This window comes from Pipistrellus kuhlii, unplaced genomic scaffold (assembly GCF_014108245.1).
Source record: "Pipistrellus kuhlii isolate mPipKuh1 unplaced genomic scaffold, mPipKuh1.p scaffold_m20_p_5, whole genome shotgun sequence".
Taxonomy (NCBI): domain Eukaryota; kingdom Metazoa; phylum Chordata; class Mammalia; order Chiroptera; family Vespertilionidae; genus Pipistrellus; species Pipistrellus kuhlii.
In genome coordinates this window covers 70,198,241-70,223,840 of record NW_023425551.1, presented here as the reverse complement: position 1 = coordinate 70,223,840, position 25,600 = coordinate 70,198,241, and the positions used below count along the sequence as shown (strand labels likewise).

At 38.5% G+C, this 25,600-nt stretch overlaps 1 protein-coding gene across 2 annotated transcripts in view; it reads left to right on the top strand.

The window, feature by feature from the left end:
- LOC118705140 (CD2 associated protein) overlaps positions 1-25,600 on the top strand; it is a 104,788-nt gene that overhangs the window by 15,015 nt on the left and 64,173 nt on the right. The window contains exons 2-3 of one of the 2 annotated variants that reach the window (XM_036413472.2): positions 5,573-5,733; positions 19,798-19,951. In XM_036413472.2, the coding sequence (XP_036269365.1) occupies positions 5,573-5,733; positions 19,798-19,951 (315 nt within the window). Of the gene's footprint in view, positions 1-5,572; positions 5,734-12,295; positions 12,584-19,797; positions 19,952-25,600 lie in introns of those variants that run through there. The other variant, XM_036413473.1, reaches the window with a different exon arrangement.

Below are 25,600 nucleotides of genomic sequence, written 5' to 3'. Positions count from 1 at the left end.
TCAAGTTCTATCCATGTTGATGCAGATAGCAATATATCCTTCTGTTTATGTTTGAATAGTATTCTGTTGTGTGTATATATATATATATCACTTTTAAAAAATTCATTTATTCAATGGAAGGTTAGGTTGTTTTCATATCTTAGCTATTGTAAATAATGCAGCATTGAACATGGTTGTGCATGTATCTTTTTAAGTTTTTTGTCTTCCTTGGATAAATTCCCAAAAGTGGATTTGTTCAGTCATATGATAGGTAGTTATGTATTTAATTTTTTAGTAACTCTACTGTTTTCCATAGTGGCTGTACCAATTTATATTCCTACCAACAGTGCACAATTTGGATTGCTTTCTTCACACTTTAAAAATAAACTGGTATGGCTCAGTGGTTGACCAGGATCTGAAGGCTGAGAGTAGAGGAGGCTGCAGAAGAAAAGTTTGATACTAGCAGAGGTTCATGAGGTTTAAGGAAAGAAGCCATCTGATGTAGAAGCTTCAGCAAATTATCCAGAAATCTAACTAAGATAATTAATGAAGGGTGATTATATAAACAATATTTTTAATGTACATGAAGCAGTCTTATATTGGAAGAAGATGCCATCTAGGATTTTAATAGCTAGAGAGAAGTCCTTGCCTGGCTTTAAAGGACTGTCTTATTAGGGGCTAAGAGTAGCTGGTAACTTTAAGTTGAATCAGTGCTCCTTTACTGCTATGAAAATGCTAGGGCCCCTAAGAATTATGCCAAATCTATTCTGCCCATGCTGTATAAAAGGAACAACAAAACCTGCATGACAGCATATTCTTTTTACAATACGTTTTACTGAATTTTTTCAGCCCACTGCTGAAACTTACTGCTTAGAAAAAAAGATTCCTTTTAAACTATTGACAATGCACCTCATCACCCAAGACTTCTGATTGAGATGTATGAAGACATTAATGTTTTTATGCCTCTCAATACAACATACACCCTGTAGCCTGTGGTCAAAGAGTCATTTTGACTTTCAAGTCTTTTTTTTTTTTTTAATATATATATTTTATTGATTTTGTACAGAGAGAAAGGGAGAGAGATAGAGAGCCAGAAACATCGATGAGAGAGAGTCATCGATCAGTTGCCTCTTGCACACCCCCTACTGGGGATATGCCCGCAACCAAGGTACATGCCCTTGACCGGAATCGAACCCGGGACCCTTCAGTCCCCAAGCCGACGCTCTATCCATTGAGCCAAACCGGTCCCGGCCTCAAGTCTTATTTAAGAAATACATTTTAAAAGGCTATAGCGGCCATGGATAGTGATTCCTTTGATGGAACTGGGCAAAGGAAGTTTTAAAACCTTTTGGAAAGAATTCACCATTTTAGATGTCATTAAGAACATTCTAGACTCATGGAAAGAGGTCAAAATATCAATATTAGCAGGAGTTTGAAAAAAGTTGATTACAATCAATATGGGTGACTTTGATGAGTTCAAGACTTCAGTGGAGGAAGTAACTGTAGATGTGGTGGAAATAGTAAGAGAGCTAGAATTAGAAGTGGAGACTGAAAGTGTGACTTGATTGCTGCAATGTCGTGAGAAACTGTAATAGATGAGGAGTTATTTCTTAGGGATGAACAAAGAAAATGTTTTTTAAAATTATTTAAAACTAGAGGCCCAGTGCATGAAATTCATGCACAGGGGCTGGGGGGATATCCCTCAGCCCAGCCTGCACCCTCTCCAATCTTAGAGCCCTCGAGGGATATTCAACTGCCCGTTTAGGCCCAATCCCACCGGGCAGTCGGACATTCCTCTCACAATCCAGGACTGCTGGCTCTCAACTGCTTGCCTGCCTTCCTTCTTGATTGCCCCTATCCGCTTCTGCCTGCCAGCCTGATCACCCCCAACCACTCCCATGCCAGCCTGATTGATGTCTAACTGCTCCCCTGCCAGCCTGTTTGCACCCAACTTCCCTCCTCTGCCGACCTGGTCACCCCTAACTGCCCTCCCCTGCAGGCTTGATTGCCTCCAACTGCCCTTCCCTGCTGGCCATCTTGTGTCCACATGGGGCCAGGATCTTTGACCACATGGGGGCAGCCATCTTGTGTGTTGGAGTGATGGCCAATCTGCATATTACTCTTTTATTAAATAGGATAGAGGCCTAGTACGTGGGTGGGGGCCAGCTGGTTTGCCCTGAAGAACGTCCTGGATCAGGGTGGGGGTTTCCTTGGAGCATGGGGTGGACTGAGAGAGGGGCCTGTGGTGGTTTGTAGGCCAACCACGCCCTCTGGTGACCCAAGTGGAGGCCCTGGTATCTGGAATTTACCTTCTACAATTGGAACTTTGTAGCCTGGAGCAGAGCCAAGCCTCCCGCTCACTTCATGGTGGGCAGCCATTTATTTTGGGGTTTGTGTACCTTCTATAATTAAAACTTTGTAGCCTTAAGCAGAGGCCTGGGTGGGCCAGGGTGTGTGGAAAGCTTTGCTTCTTCCATTGCCGGGGGCAACCCTAGCCTTCCTCTTTCCAGCTCCATGGCTGCCGCCATTTCTGTATGGATTTGTTTACCTTCTATAATTGAAACTCTGTAGCCTTGAGTGGAGGCCTAGGCTGGCAAGGGCAGGCAAAACCCAAGTCTCCCTCCTGCTCTCTGTGGCTGTAACCATCTTGGTTTGGTTTATTTGCATACTCGCTCTGATTGGCTGGTGGGTGTAGTGGAGTGATGGTTAACTTGCATATTACTCTTTTATTAGCTAGGGGCACATGTGTCAAACACAAGGCCCGCGGGCCAAATCCGTCCCGCCAGGCCTTGCAATGTGGCCCGCACCGCGCTGTCATCACTGCACTCCGCTGCGTTTCCATCACAATGACAGTTTATGACTGTTCAGTAAACCATTTGGCCCGCGATTTAGGCTGGATTTTAGATTTTGGCCCCTTCTCTGATTGAGTTCGACACCCCTAAGCTAGGGTATTGGTTTCAGAGAGAGAGAGAGAGAGAGAGAGAGGGAGGGAGAGAGAGAGAAAAGAGAAGAGGGAAAAGAAACATCAATTGGTTGCTTCCCAAATGCTCCCCAACCCGGACCAGATTGAACCTGCCCCAACTGGGAATAGAGCCCGCAACCTTTCACTGTAATTCTGAGATTGGTTACTTTAGCAGAGATCCAGGTTACTTTCATCTTTCTTCTTTTTCATCCTAACCCTGACCACTCTTTAACTTGTCTCAAATAATTGTGACAATTTTGGGCATTACATTCTCACCAAGGAACATCCAAAGTCTGCAGTAGGTCATTCCTTCTTTGTGTTTTGTATTTAAAGTTAACTAAACCTTTCCAGAACTCTTTCTCACATCTTGAATGATCAGAATCCATCCGTCACATGCATATTTGAAAACCCATTGGAGTGTGTGCATATGAAATTATTTTAAATCAACTCTAGGGGTGTCGAACTCAATCAGAGAAGGGGCCAAAATCTAAAATCCAGCCTAAATCGCGGGCCGAATGGTTTACTGAACAGTCATAAACTGTCATTGTGATGGAAACGCAGCGGAGTGCAGCGATGACAGCGCGGTGCGGGCCACATTGCAAGGCCTGGCGGGACGGATTTGGCCCACGGGCCTTGTGTTTGACACATGTGCTTTAGACCTTTGCTTCTTTGACCAGTAACATTAGGTATCCTGGGACCTACTTATTCAGAGTATGCATTTAAACACAATTCTCAAGTCAACAAGATGACTTCTGGAAGTAAATAAGATGGTTTGATTGTACATTAGTATTTGGGAAGTACTGGTTTGGACTAGTCAATTATCACCCCCTTGGGACTGAGACAAACCTCACTTGTTAGAGTACAGGGTCTCAAAATAACAAAAAGATATGATGCTGTACATGGGAGGAAGAAAGATGAATGGTGGTATGTTAGTCTGCCACTTGAATAGGAAATCTGTTATTGCTTTTCTTTTATTGAGCCATATAAATTATTAATAGCATGCATAAGTCATGTTCTATAATCTAAAATCATACTTAAAGGAGATGAAATATGGATCCTTACCTTCATTTTAGGGTATACTCATTTTATTTGGTTCTATAACAATATCACGATAAACTTAGAACTTTAAAACAATATACATTTATTATCTCTGATTTTGTGGTTCAGCAGTCTGCGCATGTCTAATGGGGTCCTCTGGAAGGCTGCAATTAAGGTGTTGGCCAGGGCTTGGGTTTTCAACCCAGGGAGGATCCAAACTGACATGATTATTGGTGTCATTCAGTTCTCTGTGGGCTGCTGGACTGTGGGCTATCAGCTCTAAACCTCCCTCAGGTGCTTGAATGTGGTCCTCTCCATTTGCCAGTTCACAGCATGGCAGCTTGTATCTTCAATGTCAGCAACTGAGTGTCCTGGGAAGATGGATATTATAATCTTACATTGTCATATACAGTCCATCATGTTTGTCAGATTCTGTTGGTTAGAAGTCAGTTATTGGTTACATTCATATTCAAGGAGAAGGAATTCTACAAGAGTATGATTATCAAGAGATGGGATTTTGGGGACAACTTAGAGTTGTCTGCCCCTGAACATGAAGGGTGAAATATCTAAATATATAAAAGTCTAAGCAAACATCTGACTGGTAGCTATGATGCACGCTGACCACCAGGGGGTAGACACTCAATGCAGGAGCTGCTGAGCTGCAGTGACTTGGCAGCTGCAGTTCTCAGGTGATGCACCCAGACCAGAGAGTAAGGAGTGGCAGGGTTCTTGTCCCAGCCTTACAAAGGGTTCAGCATTCTGGAGAAAGGCTATGCGCAGATGTTTAAAGAATCCAAAGACGAAAGATAATTTTGAAAGGCAGTGGGGGATCATAGTTTCTTCAGTTAAAGGAGTTAGAAGACTACTCTTGACTAAGGACCCATGCTTTTATTAACACAATTTGTCCCAAGGCAGGGTGGAGATAATACACTTGGGCAGGGTACAAAAGCATTGTCAAGGTTGGGGAATAGCCTACAGCTGTTCAGGTGTTTGGCCTACAGGAGGCAATAAAATGCCCTGAGCTGTCTGGCAGCAAACGATTATCCTGTTCAGGTTTGGGGGAAGTGCTGTTTAGCCTTTCCAACAGGTAAACTACATATGTGGCTCAGCCCTTGTTGAGTTCACCAATCTTCACCAATCTTTTAATGAAATTCTTGTAATTATTACATGCTGGAATTAGTTCCCTGCGAGGGAGCCCAATTCTGTACTATGTTACCTGAGAACCACCCTGTCACAATCTGGAACCCCTCTGGGGATCTCAGAGAGCCAGTTTCAACCGGATCCCTGCAGGCCAGGACAAGGGACTCCACCGGTGCCCGAGTCCATGTACCATGCCTCTAGTCTGACTGTAAGAAAAACTGATGGCATGAATTATATATTGTATTGTATCTACTACTTAAAACTCATACTATGTTTAAAGGTAACCAAGAAATTTATGAATATAGCCAAATATTTAAAATCACCGAAGTAAGCCTTATTTATATCTTTGTAATAGTCATTGTTGTTGCTAAACAGATTTCTTAGTTTAGTAATAGGTTTAATAGTGTTTTATGAGGTAAGTTTTAGACATTAATCTATTGTTTCTTTTTTTAGTTGACTATATTGTGGAGTATGACTATGATGCTGTACATGATGATGAATTAACTATTCGAGTTGGGGAGATCATCCGGAATGTGAAAAAACTACAGGAGGAAGGATGGCTAGAAGGAGAACTAAATGGGAGAAGAGGAATGTTTCCTGATAATTTTGTTAAGGTAAGTATTTTCAGTTAAAACATCTATCTGTTGCTTTATAGGATTTAACCGTTAGCATTCTATCTTAACTAGAGGCCTGGTGCATGAACTCGTGCACTGGTGGGGTCCCTGTACCCTCTTCGTAATCCGGGACCCCTCAGGGGATGTCAGACTGCCAGTTTCAGCCTGATTTCCCAGCAGTCCAACATCCCCTGAGGAATGTAGTAGTGTGCCAAGTGGAAGGCAACTGGGGAGGAGCTGGAGCCCAGGCCCGGTGCTGTGCTGCTCCAGTTCATCCTGGCTCTGCTGTGCCTGCTGCTGCTGCTCAGTAAGCTTGCTCTTGTGTTGAGCGTCTGCCCCTTGGTGATCAGTGCACATCAGAGCGACCAGTTGATCAGTCGACAGGTTTGAACAGTCAATATATAAAAGTTGCTTGGGCTTTTATATATACATATATATATATATATATATATATATATATATATATATATATATATATATATATATATATATATATAAATAAACATATAAATATAACCACAATGTTTTGGATAAATTTTTACTCTGCAGAATTTAGAAAACAACTACCTCTATAATGGATGTCCTTGTTTCTTAGTGTCCTTGTAGATGATAAGACTCTGTGTTTGTGGTTATCTGTATGTATCTGCCTGGCTGTCTTTTTAAATAAATAGTAGTTTGCATTTGGGTAGCACTTCATAATTTACAAAGAAGTGTTACTATGAAATTCTTTTTTTTTTTCTTCATTTTTTTTAATTAAGGTATTATACGTACATATCTTACCATTGCCCCCCTCCCCCCACTCCCATACATGCCCTTCCTCTCCAGAGTTTTGCATCCATTGGTTATGCTTATATGCATGCATACAAGTCCTTCGGTTGATCTCTTACCTCCTCCATATCTCCCTACCCTACCCGCTGTAATTTGACAGTCTGTTTGTTGCTTTACTGTCTCTGTATTTATCTTTTTGGTCATCAGTTTATAATGTTCTTTATTATCCATAAATGAGTGAGATCATGTGGTGTTTTTCTTTCATTGACTGGCTTATTTCACTCAGCATAATGTTCTCCAATTCCATCCAGGTGGTTGCAAATGATAAGAATTCTTTTTTATGGCAGCATAGTATTCCATTGTGTAGATGTACCATGGATTTTTTATTCAGTATCTGTTGATGGGCACCTAGGCTGTTTCTAAATCCTAGCAATTGTAAATTGTGCTGCTATGAACATAGGGGTGCATATATCCTTTTTGATTGGTGTTTCTAGTTTCTTAGGATATATTCCTAGGAGTGGGATTATTGGGTCAAATGGGAGTTCCATTTTCAGTTTTTTGAGGAATCTCCATACTGTTCTTGCACCAGTCTGCATTCCCACCAGCAGTGCACGAGGATTCATTTTTCTTCGCATCCTCACCATCACTTGTCGTTTGCTGATTTGTTGATGATAGCCATTCTGACAGGTGTGAGATGGTACTGCATTGTCATTTTGATTTGCATCTCTCAGATAATTAGTGATTTTGAGCATGTTTTCATGTGCCTCTTGGCCTTCCTTCTGTCTTCTTTTGAACATATTCTATTTAGGTCCATTCCCCATTTTTTTAAAAATATATTTTATTGATTTTTCATAGAGAGGAAGAGAGAGGGATAGAGAGTTAGAAACATCAATGAGAGAGAATCATCGATCAGCTGCCTCTTGCACACCCCCTACTGGGGATGTGCCCGCAACCAAGATACATGCCCTTGACTGGAATCGAACCCAGGACCTTTCAGTCCGTAGGCCGATGCTCTATCCACTGAGCCAAACTGGTCCCGGCCCATTCCCCATTTTTTTTATTGGATCATTTATCTTCCTTTTATTAAGTTGTATAAGCTGTCTGTAGATGTTGGAGATTAAACTTTTATCTGTGATAACATTTGCAAATATGTTCTCCCATATAGTGGGCTTTCTTGTTGTTTTGTTGATGGTTTCTTTTGCAGTAAAAAAGCTTTTTATTTTGATGTAGTCCCGTTTGTTTATTTTCTCTTTAGCTTCCATTGCCCTAGGGGCAGTATCAGTGAAGAAGTTCTTTTGGCATATGTCTGAGATTTTTCTGCCTGTGGATGCCTCTAGTATTTTTATGGTTTCCCATCTTATGTTTAAGTCCTGTATCCATTTTGAGTTTATTTTTGTGTATGGTGTAAGTTGGTGATCTAGTTTCTTTCTTTTATTTATTTATTTATTTATTTTTTGCATGTATCTGTCCAATTTTCCCAACATCATTCATTGAAAAGACTGTCTTGACTGCATTGTATGTTCATGCCTCCTTTGTCAAATATTAATTTAGTATAGAGGTTTGGGTCGATATCTGGATTCTCTGTTCTATTCCATTGATCTATATGTCTGTTCTTGTGCCAGTACCAGGCTGTTTTGAGAACAGTGGTTTTGTAATACAGCTTGAAATCTGGTATTGAGATCCCTCCTACTTTATTCTTCTTTCTCAGGACTGCTGTGGCTTTTTGGGGTCTTTTTTTTGTTCCAGATGAATTTTTGGAGAGTTCAATGGCATACTGTGAAGTATGCCATTGGCATTTTAATGGTATTTTAATGGGGAGTGCATTGAACTTATAAATTGCTTTGGGAAGTATGGCCATTTTGATGATGTTGATTCTACCAATCCATGAACATGGTATGTTCTTCCATCTGTTTATGTCTTTCTCTATCTCTTTTTTCAGTGTCATGTAGTTTTCTGCGTATAGGTCTTTTACCTCCTTAGTTCTAAGTTTGTTGATTCCAAGGTATCTTAATTTTTTTGGTGTCATGGTAAATGGGATTGCTTTTTTAGTCTCTGTTTCTGTAAGTTCACTATTGGTGTATAGAAATGCCATAGATTTCTTGACGTTAATTTTGTATCCTGCTACATTGCCAAATTCATTTATTAAGTCTATTAGTTTTTTGATGGAGTCTTTTGGTTTTTTTTATGTACAATGTCATGTCATCTGCAAATAAGGACAATTTTACTTCTTCTTTTCCAATTTGGATGCCTTTTATTTCTTCTTCTTGTCTAATTGCAATAGCTAGTACTTTCAGTACTATGCAAACAGGAGTGGTGACAGTGGGCATCCCTGTCTTGTTCCTGTTCTTAGAGGGAATGGTTTTAGTTTTTGCCCATTGAGTATGATGTTTGCTGTGGGTTTATCATATATAGTTTTTATTATGTTGAGGTATGATCCTTCTATTCCCATGTTGTTGAGAGTTTTTATCAGGAGAGGGTGTTGGATTTTATCAAATGCTATTTCTGTATCAATTGATATGACTATATGATACCATTAAATTCTTATTTGAGCCTTCAAAAGTCTTGTGAAATAAGTGGGATATAATAAAGAGGAAATATGCAAATTAACCCTCATGCTCTCATAAGATGACTGCCTAGGACCAGGCCAGCAGGGGGGGTTATTGAGGAACAACCAAACAACTGAATAAGCAGGCTGCCTGGGGTGACCAAGATGCGGGGGGTTAGTGAGGGATGACTAAAGGACTGAACAGCAAGCTGTGTGGGGCAACCAGGCTGGTGAATGGGCTGTGAGGGGCGATCAGGCCAGCAAGGGGGGTGCAGTTAGGGACAATCAGGCATGCAGAGGCAGTGAGGGGCAATCAGGCTGGCAGGAGGGGCGGGGCAGTTAGGGGGAACCAGGCAGGCAGGCAGGCAGGTGAGTGATTAGGAGCCAGCGGTCCAGGATTGTGAGAGGGATGTCCACAGTCAGAGATCTCCCGAGGGGCCGGGGGGTCCAGGATTGGACAGGGTGTAGGCTGGGCTGAAGGGATTTCCCTCTACTCCGTGCATGAATTTCATGCACCAGGCCACTAGTTTTTCATAACAAGACACTGGCTGGGCCACAGAAATATTTGTTGCGAGTTTGACATGGTTGCTAGTCTAGAGCACATGTGTCAAACACAAGGCCCGCGGGCCAAATCCGTCCCGCCAGGCCTTGCAATGTGGCCCGCACCGCGCTGTCATCACTGCACTCCGCTGCGTTTCCATCACAATGACAGTTTATGACTGTTCAGTAAACCATTCGGCCCGCGATTTAGGCTGGATTTTAGATTTTGGCCCCTTCTCTGATTGAGTTCGACACCCCTAGTCTAGAGCATTCATTTCTTCCTATGTAAGAGTGGGATATTTCACCTGTTTGGGTTATTGGTAGGAATTTGATTATGTGTCTTGCATGTAGATATATGATGGAATTTATTATTTCATCCATTTTGGAAACGGGAAATGGGAGAAGAAAATCAGCTTAATTGTTAACTTAGTCAACATATATGTAGGTTTTTTGTGCTTTGTGTTTTTGTTTTTGTTTTTTGTTTGTTTTGTGTGCCTGTAATAGTTCAGGTACTATTAAATGTTAATAATAAAAGAAGGTGAATAAGGTAGAACTTTACTAATTGCCCTTTAGAAAAAGTGAATAGTTTTAAAGGAAGGACAAAATTAAAGAAGAAAATAATTAAAATGAAAAAATATGGAAGAAGCAGTTAGCCTGGCTAGCCTATGTGCCTAGGGCCTTGGTCAGCAAACTTCGGGTTGCAGCCACATGTGGCTCTTTGGATTTTTGAGTGTGGCTCTTCCACAAAATTCCACAGCCTATGCGAGTCTGTTTTGAAGAAGTGGCGTTAGAAGAAGTTTAAGTTTAAAAAATTTGGCTCTCGCCGAAACCGGTTTGGCTCAGTGGATAGTGCATCAGCCTGCGGACTGAAAGGTCCCAGGTTTGATTCCGGTCAAGGGCATGTACCTTGGTTGCAGGCACATCCCCAGTAGGGAATGGGCAAGAAGCAGCTGATCAATGATTCTCTCTTATCAGTGTTTTTAATTCTCCATCACTTTCTCTTCCTCTCTGTAAAAAAATCAATAAAATATATTTAAAATAATTAAAAAATAATTAAAAAATAAAAATTTGGCTCTCAAAAGAAATTTCAATCGTACTGTTGATATTTGGCTCTGTTGACTAATGAGCTTGCTGACCACTGGCCTAGGGAAATCATCTTGTCTCATTGGTGGTAGTAGCGATAGAACAGTTTAAGTTTATTTAAAAGTGAACCAAGTGGCCGAAACCGGTTTGGCTCAGTGGATAGAGCTTCGGACTGCGGACTGAAAGGTCCCAGGTTTGATTCCGGTCAAGGGCATGTACATTGGTTGCGGGCACATCCCCAGTGGGGGTTGTGCAGGAGGCAGCTGGTCGATGATTCTCTGTCATCGACGTTTCTAACTTTCTATTCCTCTCCCTTACTCTCTGTAGAAAATCAATAAAATATATTTTTTTTTAAAAAGTGGACCAAGTGGATAAAAAACTAGACACTAAAAAAAGCTTTTTGGTGTGTTAGGATTTGGGTAAGCTTTAGTTCCTTAGGATAACACTAATTGTGACAGGTTTTTTTGTGTGTAGTTAGTCTTACATTTATAGAAAAATTACCTGGTGGAAATTATCTTTTGTTGTTGTTATTGAGCCCTTTGGGGGGGGGGGTCATTCTTTGAAGATGAGGGGGCTAAGATAAAATGCCTTTAGAAGGTTGCCTCAGTTATAAGACGAGAAAGCAGACATCAGTGGTAAAATATTTTTTTAAAAATCAGAATATTGTTTGAGGACCTGGGATCAAAATTTAAATTTATTTAACTAAAGGGGAACTTGTGCTGGGGAAAAAACAAGTTACCTCCAATACTGATTTCCTGCTTGGTCTCCATTGACACTTGGAGGGGATGGAGCTTCTTGTTAATTCTGAGTGAGTAGGAGTTCAGGCTACCCTGGTGGGAATATGGAGGAGGGGTGATAGTTTACAGCCTGCTAAGGATGGAAATGTGTCCTTACAAGGCCTTTGCTGGTATGGGTGAGGCAGGGACTATCTTTTCCCCCCCTGTGATTATTTGACTGCAGTGTAGTGGCTATTGTCTAAGAGCTTTCTGTCTTGCTAAACTATCCTTTCCTTGGTTCTTTGGCTAAAGAGATAAAGCTTTTCTTGGAGCTTTTTCTCTCTCTGCCTATTGGCATTTCCAGGTTGCCAGCTTCTCCAGTACACAGTCTGGAATATATGAGGCAAAAAGAAAACTCAGCAGGTTCAGAGGAACCTGGTCTCTTTGGCTTGTGTTACCTTCTTTCCTCCATTTTTCACAATACTTTTATCTATTTTTAAAAATATGTACTATCTAGAGTTTTTTTTTAACTGTACTTAATGGGAAGAATAGGGAAAAATACCTCTGATCTGTGAGGGGAAAGCAAGATGATGATGCCTTAAGCCATTGTTATAAAGTGCTAAGAAAAATTTAATATTAGCTATTAAACACAAGAATAGATTAGCATTCAGTAAAAAGGTAATAAGCATAGTTTATACCTTTATTTTCTTTTATGACTTGCTTCTGAAGATTAAGATAACACATGAAAGTAGGTAGTAGTGCAGTTTACTATTTATAGGCATTTAATAAATGTTAGTGAACTCTGCTCACCGAGTTTCATATATGATAGAGTGCATAATCTGATGACCTGAGTGAATGAGTCAGAGGAAGTTGGGGAGGGAAGAGGGTTGGGCATCAATGTAGAAGGCACATTGGATAGTTTTACAAGTATTGAAGCACAGAAGGTCATGGGGAAGGAAAGCAGAGAAATATCAGTGAAATAAGATCAAAAGAGGTCAGCAGAAACATTAGTTGTATTTAAAGTAGGTTAGGAAAGTAGTTTTGGATTGGGGATGCCAGCTTCCAAGCAGCTTTCTTGGCTTTATACTGATCTTGGAGGTGCTACAAGTTTTTATAGGATCTGTTACTGCTACGGTGATTTTACTTTACTGTTTTAAAAAACAAGTGGATATGTTTACAGAAGATGTCTCAGGAGTTGGTAAGTGAATTATTATATTTAAAATTTTTAATGAAAGTTTGATCCTCTTTGAAGAGTCCTTGGAACTTTATGAAGTATTTTAGGCTTTTTGATATAAGAAACAAAAGTCATTCACCTGTGTTACAGGAAGCTGACAAATAAATAAAAATCATTTGGATATTTTTACATTTTTAGCAGGTTTTTTTTTTTCACATTTAGGAAAAAGATTTAAATTATCGAATCTGCTTTTTTTTAGATTAAAAAATAGTTTGATAACTTATCTTACATTTTAAAATGTCATTTTATTTCTATATTATATAGGTTACAAATGTATTTAGAAATCTTTTAAAAGGCTTCCTTCAAAATAGTAAGTAGCAAAATGGGGAATAAGATTATCTGATATATCGATACATGGCTTCTTGGGAAAGGATCTTAAAGTTTTTTTGTTTTTAAATATAACTTCTTTTTCTGGAAGAGTGCTGTTATTGTGTTTATATCTTGTGGTATTCCACTGTTTCAACAAGAGGAATTATTATTTGAGTGAAGGAAGTGACAATTTTATTTTATTTTTTAAATCCTTACTTTGTGAAAACTATTAATTTGCTTAGATAAACCTCAGTGATCTTGTTGAGCAATAGAAGATTTGTTGGTAGCTTTAATAAAATCGTTCAGAAACCTAGCTTTAAATCAGGAGAAGAACATTATGAAAATAAATCAAACACAGGAGAGGAGAAAACATCTCTGTAGATAATAGAGTATTAAATGGAAGACAACTTTTATTTGCTTATTGGGAATTACAATAAAAATAGGAGATATAAATGCAAAAGTTGTGTATAGTTATTCGTGATACCTGACAGTACATTTTCTGTTACATATGTAAAACATTAACTATACTTTAGACACTGATTACAGCAATTTGTTTTGTGACTTGAGTTACTTTTGATAATATTTTGAATCCCATATGTACTATATTTAGTGAGAGAAATCGTTTAATACAGGTAAATGTTAGAAAAGAGGTATAAGGGTTTAGATTTTGTAAGGTGTGTTCACACACCTAAGATCTTTCTAAATGCGCTAAAACAATTTGACTTACAGTGCTATTATTTGTGGGCACATCAACTTTTTTTTTTTTTTTTTTTTTTTAATTAAAAACTAGAGGCCTGGTGCATGAAAATTCATGCACAGATAGGGTCCCTAGACCTGGCCAGTGATTAGGGCAAATCAGGTTCCTCCTACTTCCCTTGCTGCCCATGCACTGCCACCACGCAGTTCCCAGCCTCCCTGCCTGCTCCTTCCCTCGCTCCCTCAGCGCTGTACCACTGCTGCTGGTCACCTGCCATGTTCTGGGCCAAATCCCTGGTGGTCAGTGCCCATCATAGAGAGTGATCGAACTCCCAGTCTACCGGTAGAACTCCTGAGGAGACAATTTGCACATTAGCCTTCTGTTATATAGGATAAGTAGTACAGCCCTAGTCGGTTTGGCTCAGTGGATAGAGCGATGGCCTATGGACTGAAGGATCTCAGGTTTGATTCCGGCCAATGGCACATGGCCAGGTTGCTGGCTCAATCCCCAGTGGGGGATATGCAGGAGACAGCCAATCAATGATTCTCTCTGATCATTGATGTTTCTCTTTCTCTTCCTCTTCCTTCCTCTCCGAAATCAATAAAAGAAATAAATGGGGGAAAAAGTAATATATCCTGAAACAAAATTCAAGCAATATAGAAGTATTTATTGACATTTCTTAAAACCCTCCTTTAAAAACCTCCTTTTACATTTAGGAATTTGGTAGATATTTATTTTATAGACTGTTTTCTATAGAAACTCTTTTAAATTAAATTATTATCTTCATCCCCTCTATCCCCTATTTTTCACACCATAAATTTCAAGTTGAGACATTGTGATATAAATCATGTTAGTGTTTACCTGGGACTTACCTGGAAAGTTAAAATCTAATCCCCCTCACCCCTCCCCCTTAAACAGTTAATATATTTTGTTTCTGCAAAAAGTATTTCAGGCTGTAATGATTTAAACCAGGAAAGTTTGATTGGCAGAAGGTGAGCTTTTGGGATATCTCCTGGTTTTGCTTTTTATTAGGTCAGTACTCATTGCCTGCTTGTCACTGTCATCTGTGGCCTCAAGGGAGTCTATGAGTTTTGAGAAAAGGATCTACATGTAGGCTTGGTGTCTTTTGAGTCATAGACTAGCTATCATCCCCTGCTGTTCTTATCCCCAAACTCCTTTATCCTAGCGCTGAAAACACAAATAGCATTTTAAAAAAATTAATAAAAAGGATGACCATTATAAATTATTGCGGTATTTTCAGTTCGTTTTGATCAGTGTGGTATGTCTGAAAGAATATGGGTAGGAGAAGAGTTCTTTACTTAGTGTTTTTTCTAATCTACTTCACTTGGCTGTCATTAACATTCTTGTGATAGGAAAAGGAAAGGAGTAGGATGCCAATAAATCTACATAGATCCTCCACCCCTTTTCCTACTCTTCCCTTTTACAAATGGGTGAGGGACAATTGAAATAGGGAGGCCCTTTGTCCAAATTGAAGAGACAGTGGTTTCATGGAGAATAGCTTATTTGGGAAAGAAGAAAAGTAAGTTTAGAAACTTTCAAAATGGCCTTCCTACATTATATTTTTACTGTTTCCCTTGATGATTCTGATATGCTAGCATTCAGAAGTACATATAGATTTCATAGTAAGATTTTTAAGAATGGGGTTAATTATCTTAGCTGGAATAGCATAAGGTACCAAATAAACATTTAATCTTATTTTTCTTATTATTAATGTCACTTTTCCATACATTCTGACTTATGCCTCTGTAAAGTTGGAGGTCACATTTAGGATTCCCAACACTTTTTGCAAATCCTGAATGTAAACTTTAAAATAATTATGTATATTCCTTAATTTTAATTAACATAAACAGATCTGTAGCTCTCTTTAGGAGTTTAATGATTAGATATCCTCTCTTCAATTTAGAAAAAAGAACCTCTTACCTGGTTTTTATTCTTTGTGACCTTTGATTTTATAATATGGAACTTAAGTGATTTCTGTTTTCAAATCATGATCATGGGACTGGCCATGATCAGAAAACCAAATTGTATAGATATATTACAACGTAAAGGTGAGATTGTGAATTTTGGATTGATAATCTTTCAAGTTACCTGGTTTTGCTTAGTGTAATCAGAGTTAAGTATCTTTGATTACCTTAATAGGTGAAGAATAACTATATTCTCTCCCATCTTTTTAGCTTCCTTATTTGCTTATATTTCTCATGTTCTTTTTGTTCTGCTTTTTACTTCCTTTTTGTTACTTTTTACCCCTTATGAAATAAAGTAAATCAATAATACATTCTTATCTATTTGGAAATTATCCCTATCGTGTATTTTTTCTTGGCCAATTTTGGACTGAAAAACTGGATTACTTGTTATGTAAGAGGCTTTCCTTATTTGTAGAATGAGATTCATAGTTTTTCTGAATCTGCTTTGTCAAGACATGATACTTTTTCAGTGAGGACTTCCCCCCCCCCCTTTTTTTTTTTTTAACTGTATCTCCTAAAGTCATTTTCAAAATCGGGGGGGAAAAGTGAAGTTGGTAGACATCAGATGCTACGGATTAATGTTTATTTTATTTACTGGCTAATTAAGTAAAAACAGTAAAAGGGAAAGAAGGAAGAAACACTAGAATAAGTACTCAATAAAACTGCTATTGAAGATGGTAGCCAAAGAGTAATTTGGGGGCACTAGGTGTCCAGGAACTAGAAAAGAGAGTTAGATTAGTACAGTGGTTGGCAAGCCAGATGCGTCTCTTTGGCCCCTTGAGTGTGGCTCTTCCACAAAATACCATGGCCTAGGCAAGTCTATTTTGAAGAAGTGGTGTTAGAAGAAGTTTAAGTTTAAAAAATTTGGCTCTCAAAAGAAATTTCAATCATTGTACTGCTGATATTTGGCTCTGTTGACTAATGAGTTTGCCAACCACTGGATTGTACTGTTGATATTTGGCTCTGTTGGCTAATGAGTTTGCTGACCACTGGGTTAGTAGGTTGGTGAGAAAGGAGGAGGAAGGGAAGAAAGGGAGGAAGGGATAAAGAGAGAAAGAAAGTAGGTGCCTGGTGGTAGATAGAATCAGGAAGAGGTGGAGGAGAAGCCAGTGTAAACTTTTTTTGGTAATTTTGCTTATAGCCTGGAGGCCACTTGGTACTTCATTGTCATTTTGTATTTGGAAACTGAGTTTTCCCTGTATAGGGTAGACTATATATGTACTAGTTTGCTTCTCCCTTTCATTTTATATCGTTTGCCCTCAAATTTATTATATCTAATATTAATGGATGTGATTATGTTTCAAAGAATTTTGAAGGTCCTTAAAATGTTTCTAGATCTTGAGCAATATGTTGTAAATTAATTTTTTAGAAATGGAAAACATTGTCTCAAATATATTTATTCACATAATTTCTTTTAAAAAATAACTTAAGTATCCAAAGTTATATAACTAGTAAACAGGATAATGCCAGTATTTGTACCCAAGTCAGGTGTCTCCTGATCCTGTACTTTTATTTACTTATTTTTATATATATTTATTGATTTCAGAGAGGAAAGGAGAGGGAGAGAGATAGAAACCTCAAGGATGAGAGAGAATCATTGATCTACTGTCTCCTGCATGCTCCATACTGGGGATTGAGCCTGCAACCTGGGCTTGTGCTCTTGATCAGAGTAAACCCGGGACCCTTCAGTCTGCAGGTGGTGTTTTATTCACTGAGCCAAACTGGCTAGGGCCTGATTTTGTACTTAATCACATTAAGTTAAACTAGCTTTACGTTCCTAGAAGAACAGATTTGGATGTCAATCTAAGTTCTTAGAATTTTATACTAAAAAACAACAATAGCTCTCAGAGGTATGGTTTTTATTTGTTTAAAACCTAGATAGCTCATGAGATTGGAGAATTCAAAATGAATACTATTTGGCATGTTGAGTTTGTAAACTACCAGTTTTCACATAGATTTTATGTTTGAAAAATACTTAGTGTAGCCTGAAAACTGTAATGTTTTCAAATATTGATATCTCATGTGCTATTAATAGTAAATTGAAGTATTTTTCCTTAAACGAATTACCATAAAAATGAGGCGACTATATTATAAAGCATTTCGTCTTCTTTAATTTGTACTTTAATAATTTTTCACAATTCTCCACCAACTTTAACAGTTTTCCCAAAATGAAAAACTTTTATTTTGATTGAAAGACAATATTCATTGTTTAAAAGAAAACAAAAGCAAGCATCAAACACTCTTATATAGTACAATGGAGTCAAAATCACCTGAAATCCTACTACGGTAGTTAGAGCAATGGTTCTCAACTGTCTAATGCCGCGACCCTTTTAATACAGCAGTGGTTCTCAACCTGTGGGTGTCAACCTGTGGGTGTCAACCTGTGGGTCTCAACCGCTAGCAGCTGTCACCTAAGACCATCGGAAAACACAGATATCGACATTACGATTCATTAACAGTAGCGAAATTGCAGTTATGAAGTAGTAACGAAAATAATTTTATGGTTGGGGATCACCACAACATAAGGAACTGTATTAAAGGGTCGCGCCATTAGACAGGTTGAGAACCACTGAGTTGGAGAGCAACAACTGGTTAACATTGTGGTAGACACAAACACCTAGAGATAGAAATTTTGTTAACTTTGTATGTGAAACATATCTTTGGGTTTGTGATTCACTTTTTAAAATGCTTAATTGTAATGAACAGAAACTGTTGATTTTAATATTTAATGTGTGAGGTTAGGAGTCCAATTTCATTCCCTACACCCTAAATAGGGAACTTTTTGTCTATCATAAATCAAGTTGTGGTGTTTTTTTTTTTTATGGGTTTTTATTTTGTTTCATTTATTAGCATGTCTGTCTTTATGCCAGTACTGTACAAATTTATAGTGTGTCATAGTTTTTCTCTATATCCTAGTAAAAAAGAAAAAATCCCCTCACTTTCTTTTCCCTGAAGTATTCTGGCTGTTCTTGACCTTTTGTTCTGTACAAATTTAGAACCTGTTTATTAAATTGCTCTCCTAAATCTGTGTGATGTTTTTGAAATTGCATTGAATCATTACATCAGTTTTAGGAAGATTTGATATTTTTGTTACATTGAGTTTTTAAAATCATTGAACATGACATAACTTCCCTTTTCTCTTATACTTCTTTTCATGAAGGTTTGCATATCTTCTGTTAGCCTCTGACTTAGAACATGGTTCATTAAACTATGGCCCATTGGCCAAATCTGAATGCCTCCTGTTTTTGTAAAGTCCATGGACCAAGAATGCTAGCTAAAAATTTTATAAATGGCGGGTGAGGGAGAACCAAAGGAAGCATGACATTTAATGACATTATAAAGTTAAATAAAATAAAAACTTTAGTATTCATAAATAAAATTTTGTTGGTGCATAGTTATGTTCATTCATTTAAGAATGTGGCTGCTTCTGCCCTTCAAATAGCAGAGTCCATTGTTTCAACAGAGATTGAATGGCTCACAAATCTAAAATATTTTATTTAATCCTTTTAGAAAAAGTTTGTCCACCCCTGACTTAGAATTATTGTTTGTCATAATTTATTAATGTATTTCAGGGTGCCAAGTATATGTTGGGGTGGAGGTGGGGTTTCAGCCTCCTTTTCTTTACCTATATCTCCAATTCTGATTAGACCTACACTCATAGTAAGCCACTGAAGTGCATTGCATTCTTTAAATTTGTGTGGGTATAGAAAAGGTTTGAAAACTTTTGATATCATGTTTTATATAATAACTAGAGGCCTGGAGCATGAAATTCATGCACGAGGTGATGAGTCCCCTCAGCCCGGCAAGCACCTTCTCGCAATCCAGGACTGTTGGCTCCTAACCACTCATCTGCCTGCCTGCTTGATCACCCCTAACCACTTTGCATGCCTGCCTGATCGCCCCTACCCACCTCTGCCTGATTGCCCCTAACCACTCTGCCTGCCTGCCTGATCACCCCTAACTACTCTGCCTGCCTGATCACCCCTAACCATTTTGACTGCCTTCTTCAGCCCCCGGCATGGCGGTTTCATCCAGAAGGACGTCCCGAAAGTCGTTTGGCTGCCCAGTCTAATCAGCATATGACACTTATATTATTATAGATCACTTACTGTGTTTTGGCATTTTACAATAGAGAATTTAATAAAATATAACTTAATTTGCCTATTTCCTAATTTTCCCTTTTATAGGAAATTAAGAGAGAAACAGAATCCAAGGATGACAATTTGCCCATTAGACGGGAAAGGCATGGGAATGTAGCAAGTCTTGTACAACGAATAAGCACCTATGGACTTCCAGCTGGAGGAATTCAGCCACATCCACCAACTAAAAACATTAAGAAAAGTATGTAAATAATTCCTTTACTTTTAAATTGAATCAAAATAGAAGGATGTCTTGTATCTGTTTATAAATTATGTTATGAAAAATTAGCTCAACCTTTTGTAGCTGAGTGGAGAAACTTCCTACTTACTCTCATGTTACCAATTACTGGCCCATGTATATTCAATTCTTTATATCAGTTGCTGACAACTATGTGTGGGAATTGTTTTATTATTATTATTATTATTATTATTATTATTATTATAAACTCTGTTGACTTGTTAACACTTTGCCTTAAATTTATTTTAATAATATTTATTTACTGAAATGCATAAGTGTCTTCTTATCCTTAAGCAGTATAGGTAGATGCAAGAATTTTGATAGTATGTTTCTTTAGTGGTTAGACATCTGAACAGAAACATTCAGTTTTCCAAGGTGATTGCTCCAAGAAAGTGCCTTTTAAATATTTGGTACTCTGCAAATGTTAGAACAGTTTAGCACAGAGGAAAGCACCCCATTTGAAATCAGATATGAGTTGGAGTCCATCTTAATACCTTAGAATAGATCATTTAAACCAGTGGTGGGGAACCCTTTTTTTGCCCAGGGCCATTTGGATATTTATAATATCATTTGCAGGCCATACAGAATTATCAACTTAAAAATTAGCCTGTTATATTTGGTCAAACATTTAATTAACTCACCCCTAATGCGTTGGTAGGGCCAGACCAAGTGATTTCTTGGGCCTTATACAGCCCAAGACATTCCCTACCCTAAAACTAGAGTTTTATTTTGTTGCTAGTGAGAAAGTATTAGGAAAAGATGGATAATATTGCTGTTCTTAAAAAGCTTGACATCTTGAGAAAGATTGTACCAAAATATTAAATATGTACAAAGAAGTGCAACATTTATGGGAGCAGATAGCACATTTTAATGTAGTAAAACTGGAAACTCCTTGAGAGATTGATTACTAATTACTTTGTTCAATTTAATTTAATAAGTAGTAAATTAGTGTTCGACCACTTTTATCTTAGATTAGTGTCTTTGATATTGTGATCTTCAAGTCTCTTGCAGTTCCAAGTACTCTACTGTAAACATTTTATTTACATACATTTCACAAATGTAAGAAAAATGTATGACTTTTATAGTCTCCTTATATTTCAACCTTTTACTTTCTATGCTACTGTCTGAAGTTTAGGGAAACCTGTACTTTCTGGGTCATATTACCCTTTGATTACTTTCATAAAATAAAAGCAGATTTTCATAAAAATGCAATAGATTTTATTGCACTAGACAGAGCAATAAAAGCATTCTATGTGTTCCGAGTATCCCAGTAAACGCAACATACAAGCCATATTTAGATATTATCTTTACTCTTTTCAGTGCACTGGCTGAAGATGGAGAGTTTCAGTAGTTTTAATTGTCCTGAATTCTGGAATTCTGTTTGTTTGGAGATTGGGGACAATTAGCAGAGTGTCCACATCCTACAGGTGAAGCTCTATGTAGAATTTCTGTGCACAAGGAGGATTTTTAGGCCCACAGAAGAACTATTTATGACTTCTGCCTCTAAAATTCACCTACCACTTTCTTTAGCTTTACTGAGTTATAAAGAGACAAGTTTCTTCTAAGAGAAGGCTAGACAAAGGGCTTTAAGGTTATGAGTATTTTATTTTATCTCCTAATAGGAAAAGACACATTAAATTTTATCTTCCTCATATGGGTCATAATTCCTTTTTTTTTTTTTTTTGTAAGAAAGAAAAAAAAACACCCATATGTTATTGGTGCCAAGAAGCTTAGTTTTTTTCCTAAGGATCTTCTATAACTAGTTTTTAAGTTCCTGTGCCAGAAGGACTAAATTGGTCATTTGGTGCTAGCTAACATTTAAAACAGGATGCAGGTTATTTTTGCTTTCAGATTACTTTCCCAGGAAAAGCAAGCTTATGTGTGTTTTTTTTAATCTGATTTTTGTTATTGTTAGTTTGCATCATATCCTTCAATCACAAAATAGGCTATTGTAGTTTTAAAAAGTGGTTCATTGCAATGTCTCTCTCTCTCTATATATATATATATATATATAAAACGTTAAGCAATTGTTACAGCTGAATGACCAAACGACCAGAACGACTGGTTGCTGACTCACACTGACCACCTCAATTGCCTGATCAGGGCCTGCTGGCCAACCTCCTGAAGGGGAATGGGGAATCGGGGGTGGGTAGCAGGAGGCACCATGCTAAGGTGGGTGTGGCCGGAGGCCAGCTAACCACCTGGCCCTGATGGCTTTTAAAAAACCTCTTTCTGGGGAGGCTTTTCTTTCCCCCCCAGCAGCACACAATTCAAAGGTGCTAGCCGTGGAGCTGCCTGCTGCAGAGCCACCCAATCTCTCCCTACACCTAGTTGGATTGAGTCTGGCGCAGCGGGGCAGAATACCTTGAGCTGCTGCCCACAGGCAGCCTCAGAGCTGGACTACCCGGCCCACAGCACGCTCTCCACCTGGAGGCATCCAGTCTCAGACCTCTGACCCCATTAACTGGATCAGTGGTGGGGTGGAAAGCAACCCAGGAGGGTGAGGAAATGAAACTTGGGGTGATACCATGGGTGCAGTCCCCATGACCTTCCCCTCCCAAGATAATGCTGCGCTCCCTGACTTCCCATGTGCCAAGAGTTAAATGTGTGTTCACAAAGAGGCAAGCCCCTGAGGAGCTTCAGCTGCAGGGATGAGAGGAGTTACTCACTTCTTACACCTCCACCTTTGCTTTAAAAGCTGCATTCTTCTTCCCAATACAAGTTGCTTAAAGTAAATGATAGTTTGTATTTAGACATGTGATAAATATGGGGGAAGCTAAGTTTTGTGCTTTAGAACAAAAGAGTCTGGAGTCTTTGGGGGGGATGTGTGTGTGCACCTCTCTCTCTCTCTCTCTCTCTCTCTCTCTCTCTCTCTCTCTCTCACACACACACACACACACACACACACACACACACACACTCTCTCTCTCTCTCTCTCTCTCTCTCTCTCTCTCTCTCTCTCATACACACACACACACACACACACACACACACACACACACAGTCACTTTTTCCACCCCTCTTTTATGGCATGGCAAATCTTCACACAAAGTTAATTCTAGCTCCTCAGAACCCACCCTTGCTGAAGTAGCCTCTGTTTTGTTTTGTTTTTTTCTCAACTTTTTTTTCTAACCTCTAAACTGGCCATTAGACATCCCCTGAGGAGTACTGGATTGTGAGAGGGCACAGGCCAGGCTGAGAGACACCCCCCAAATACTCTCCTCCCCCCTCCCCCCCACACACACATGAATTTCATGCACTGGGCCTCTAGTGTTAAATAATACTTCACGTTGCTAACCAATAGAATGCAGTTTTTAAAAATCACACCTTAAGCCCTGGCCACTGTGGTTAAATGGTTAGGGTGTTGACCTGCACACCAAAAAGTTGTACATTTGATTCCTGGTCAAGGGTACATACCTGGGTTTTGGGTTCACTATCTCTGGTCTGGGCATATGCAAAAGGCAACCAGTTGCTCTGTCTCTCTCACATCGATGTTCTCTCCCTGCACTCCTCCCCTTCACTTTCTGAAAAGCAATGGAACCCTGGTCAGTTTGGCTCAGTGGATAGTTGAACTGCGCACCAAAGAGTCAAAGGTTTGATTCCAGTTAAGGGCCCTTACCTCATTTGCAGGCCTGAATCCTGGCCTTGGTCAGGGCATGTTTGGGAAGCAACCAATCAATGTGTCTCTTTAACTTGAATGTTTCTCTCTCTCTCCCCTTTTCCCCCTCCTCCTCCTTTCCACTCTCTCTGAAAATCAATGGAAAAGTATCCTTGAGTGAGCATTAACAACAACAAGAAAAATCAATGGAAAAAATATCTCCTGTGAGGATAACAAAAAAACAACCCTTAAAACCATTTTGTAAAAGTTTATAGTGATAAACATTGCAGAGTGAATATTCAATTTAAATCTGTGTGCCAAGACAAGTGAATTGGATGTGTTGAATTTTGAATAAGCAACAAAGGACAAGCTCAAATAGATAATATGATGTTAAATATCTGAATGCTACTTGTCAGCTACTATTTTTTTTTTTTTTTTAACCACTAAAGCCAAAAAAGTGTTGGCTTTTTTGTGAAGTCTAGTCATGAAGCCATTGAAACTTTTCTTTGTGCCCTGCCTGGTGTGGCTCACTTGGTTGAGTGTCATCTTATGCACCAAGAGGTTGTCAGTTTGATTCTGGTCATGGCACATGTCAGGGTTGTGCGCTCTATCCCCAGTAGGGGCCTGCAGAAGACAGCTGGTTGATGTTTCTCTCGCATCAATTTTTCTCTCTCTGTCTTCCTCTCCCTCCAAAAAAATTAAATAAATAAATAAATTAAATTAAATTAAAAAAACATATTTAAAAATAGAAAGAAACTGTGTGTAAGTTAAGCTTGATAACTTGTTCAGTCAAACAAATAGGTATTTTCTATAACTAGTATTGAATAATGTTTTCCAGGACAAAGTTGACTGTTGGAGGTTGCTGAAGTTATAGAATAGCAAAACAGATACAAGTCTCACATTACTTCTTAGATCCTTGTAAAATCAGGCACAAAGATAATGGATGGTGTAGAGTATTTTACTTAGAGAGTAAAAATCTGTGAGCATCACAATTCTATATAACATTAATTGTGGGATATTAATAGATATTTCACTTTATATGTGGAAGAAATGGATATCAGATGAGGATCTACACTTAGCATGTGTGAGGAAAGGTTATCAGTGCTTGTAAATTTCTGTTCCTTATTAATGGGAACTCATGCTACAGAAGTGCTTTCTTTGCATGTAAACAGATACATTGAGGTTGATAGTGATAGATCACTAGTATGTATCTGTGCTGAAAGAAATGATGTTGCTAAATGAAAAATTAGTTGACTAGAATGCCAATCTACACATTGTTTCATTCCCAGTAAACAGTTGGTAGTAAATGGTATGCCTCCTGATTTTGAGGAAGCACTGGAGAAAGTAATGAAAATTCTGAATACTATCAAAATATGGTCACTGACAATACATCTTGCAGTTTACATTTAAAAAAAAAAATGAGCATATTAGTTCAGGCTTTGCTCTTTGATACTAAAATATTCTGACCCATAAGGGGAAAAAGACCCATTCAGATGACTCCTCCCCAGCTATAGCCGCTCAGACAAATGGGGTAGGGTGTTCTGTCTCTTTTTGACAACATATTTTATTTTATTTATTTATCTCTCACTGAACCCTTCCACCCTGCTCTTACCCTCTCCCCAGGCCTTCACTGCACTATTGTCTGTGTCCATGAGTTATGTTGCACTATTATCTGTGTCCATGGGTTATGCATATATACATATAAGTTACTTGGTTAATCGTTTCCCTACCCTCCCTCCCAACTTTCTATTTTATTTTGAAATTTTTTTAATTTTATGGAAATGTTGAAAGAATAATTGTGCGATGAACATGGTATGTTCTGCACCTAAGTTTGCTGTTTACATTTTGTCAAATTAGCTTTATATCTCTATATATAAATAAACAGATACATATTTTCAACTGAGTCAGTTGAAAATATATTGTAGACAAGATACTGCATTCCTAATCATATGAGTTTTTGCTTCATAATGGTGATAATGATAATATTTTCTAAGATTTTGATTGTGTTAAATAAA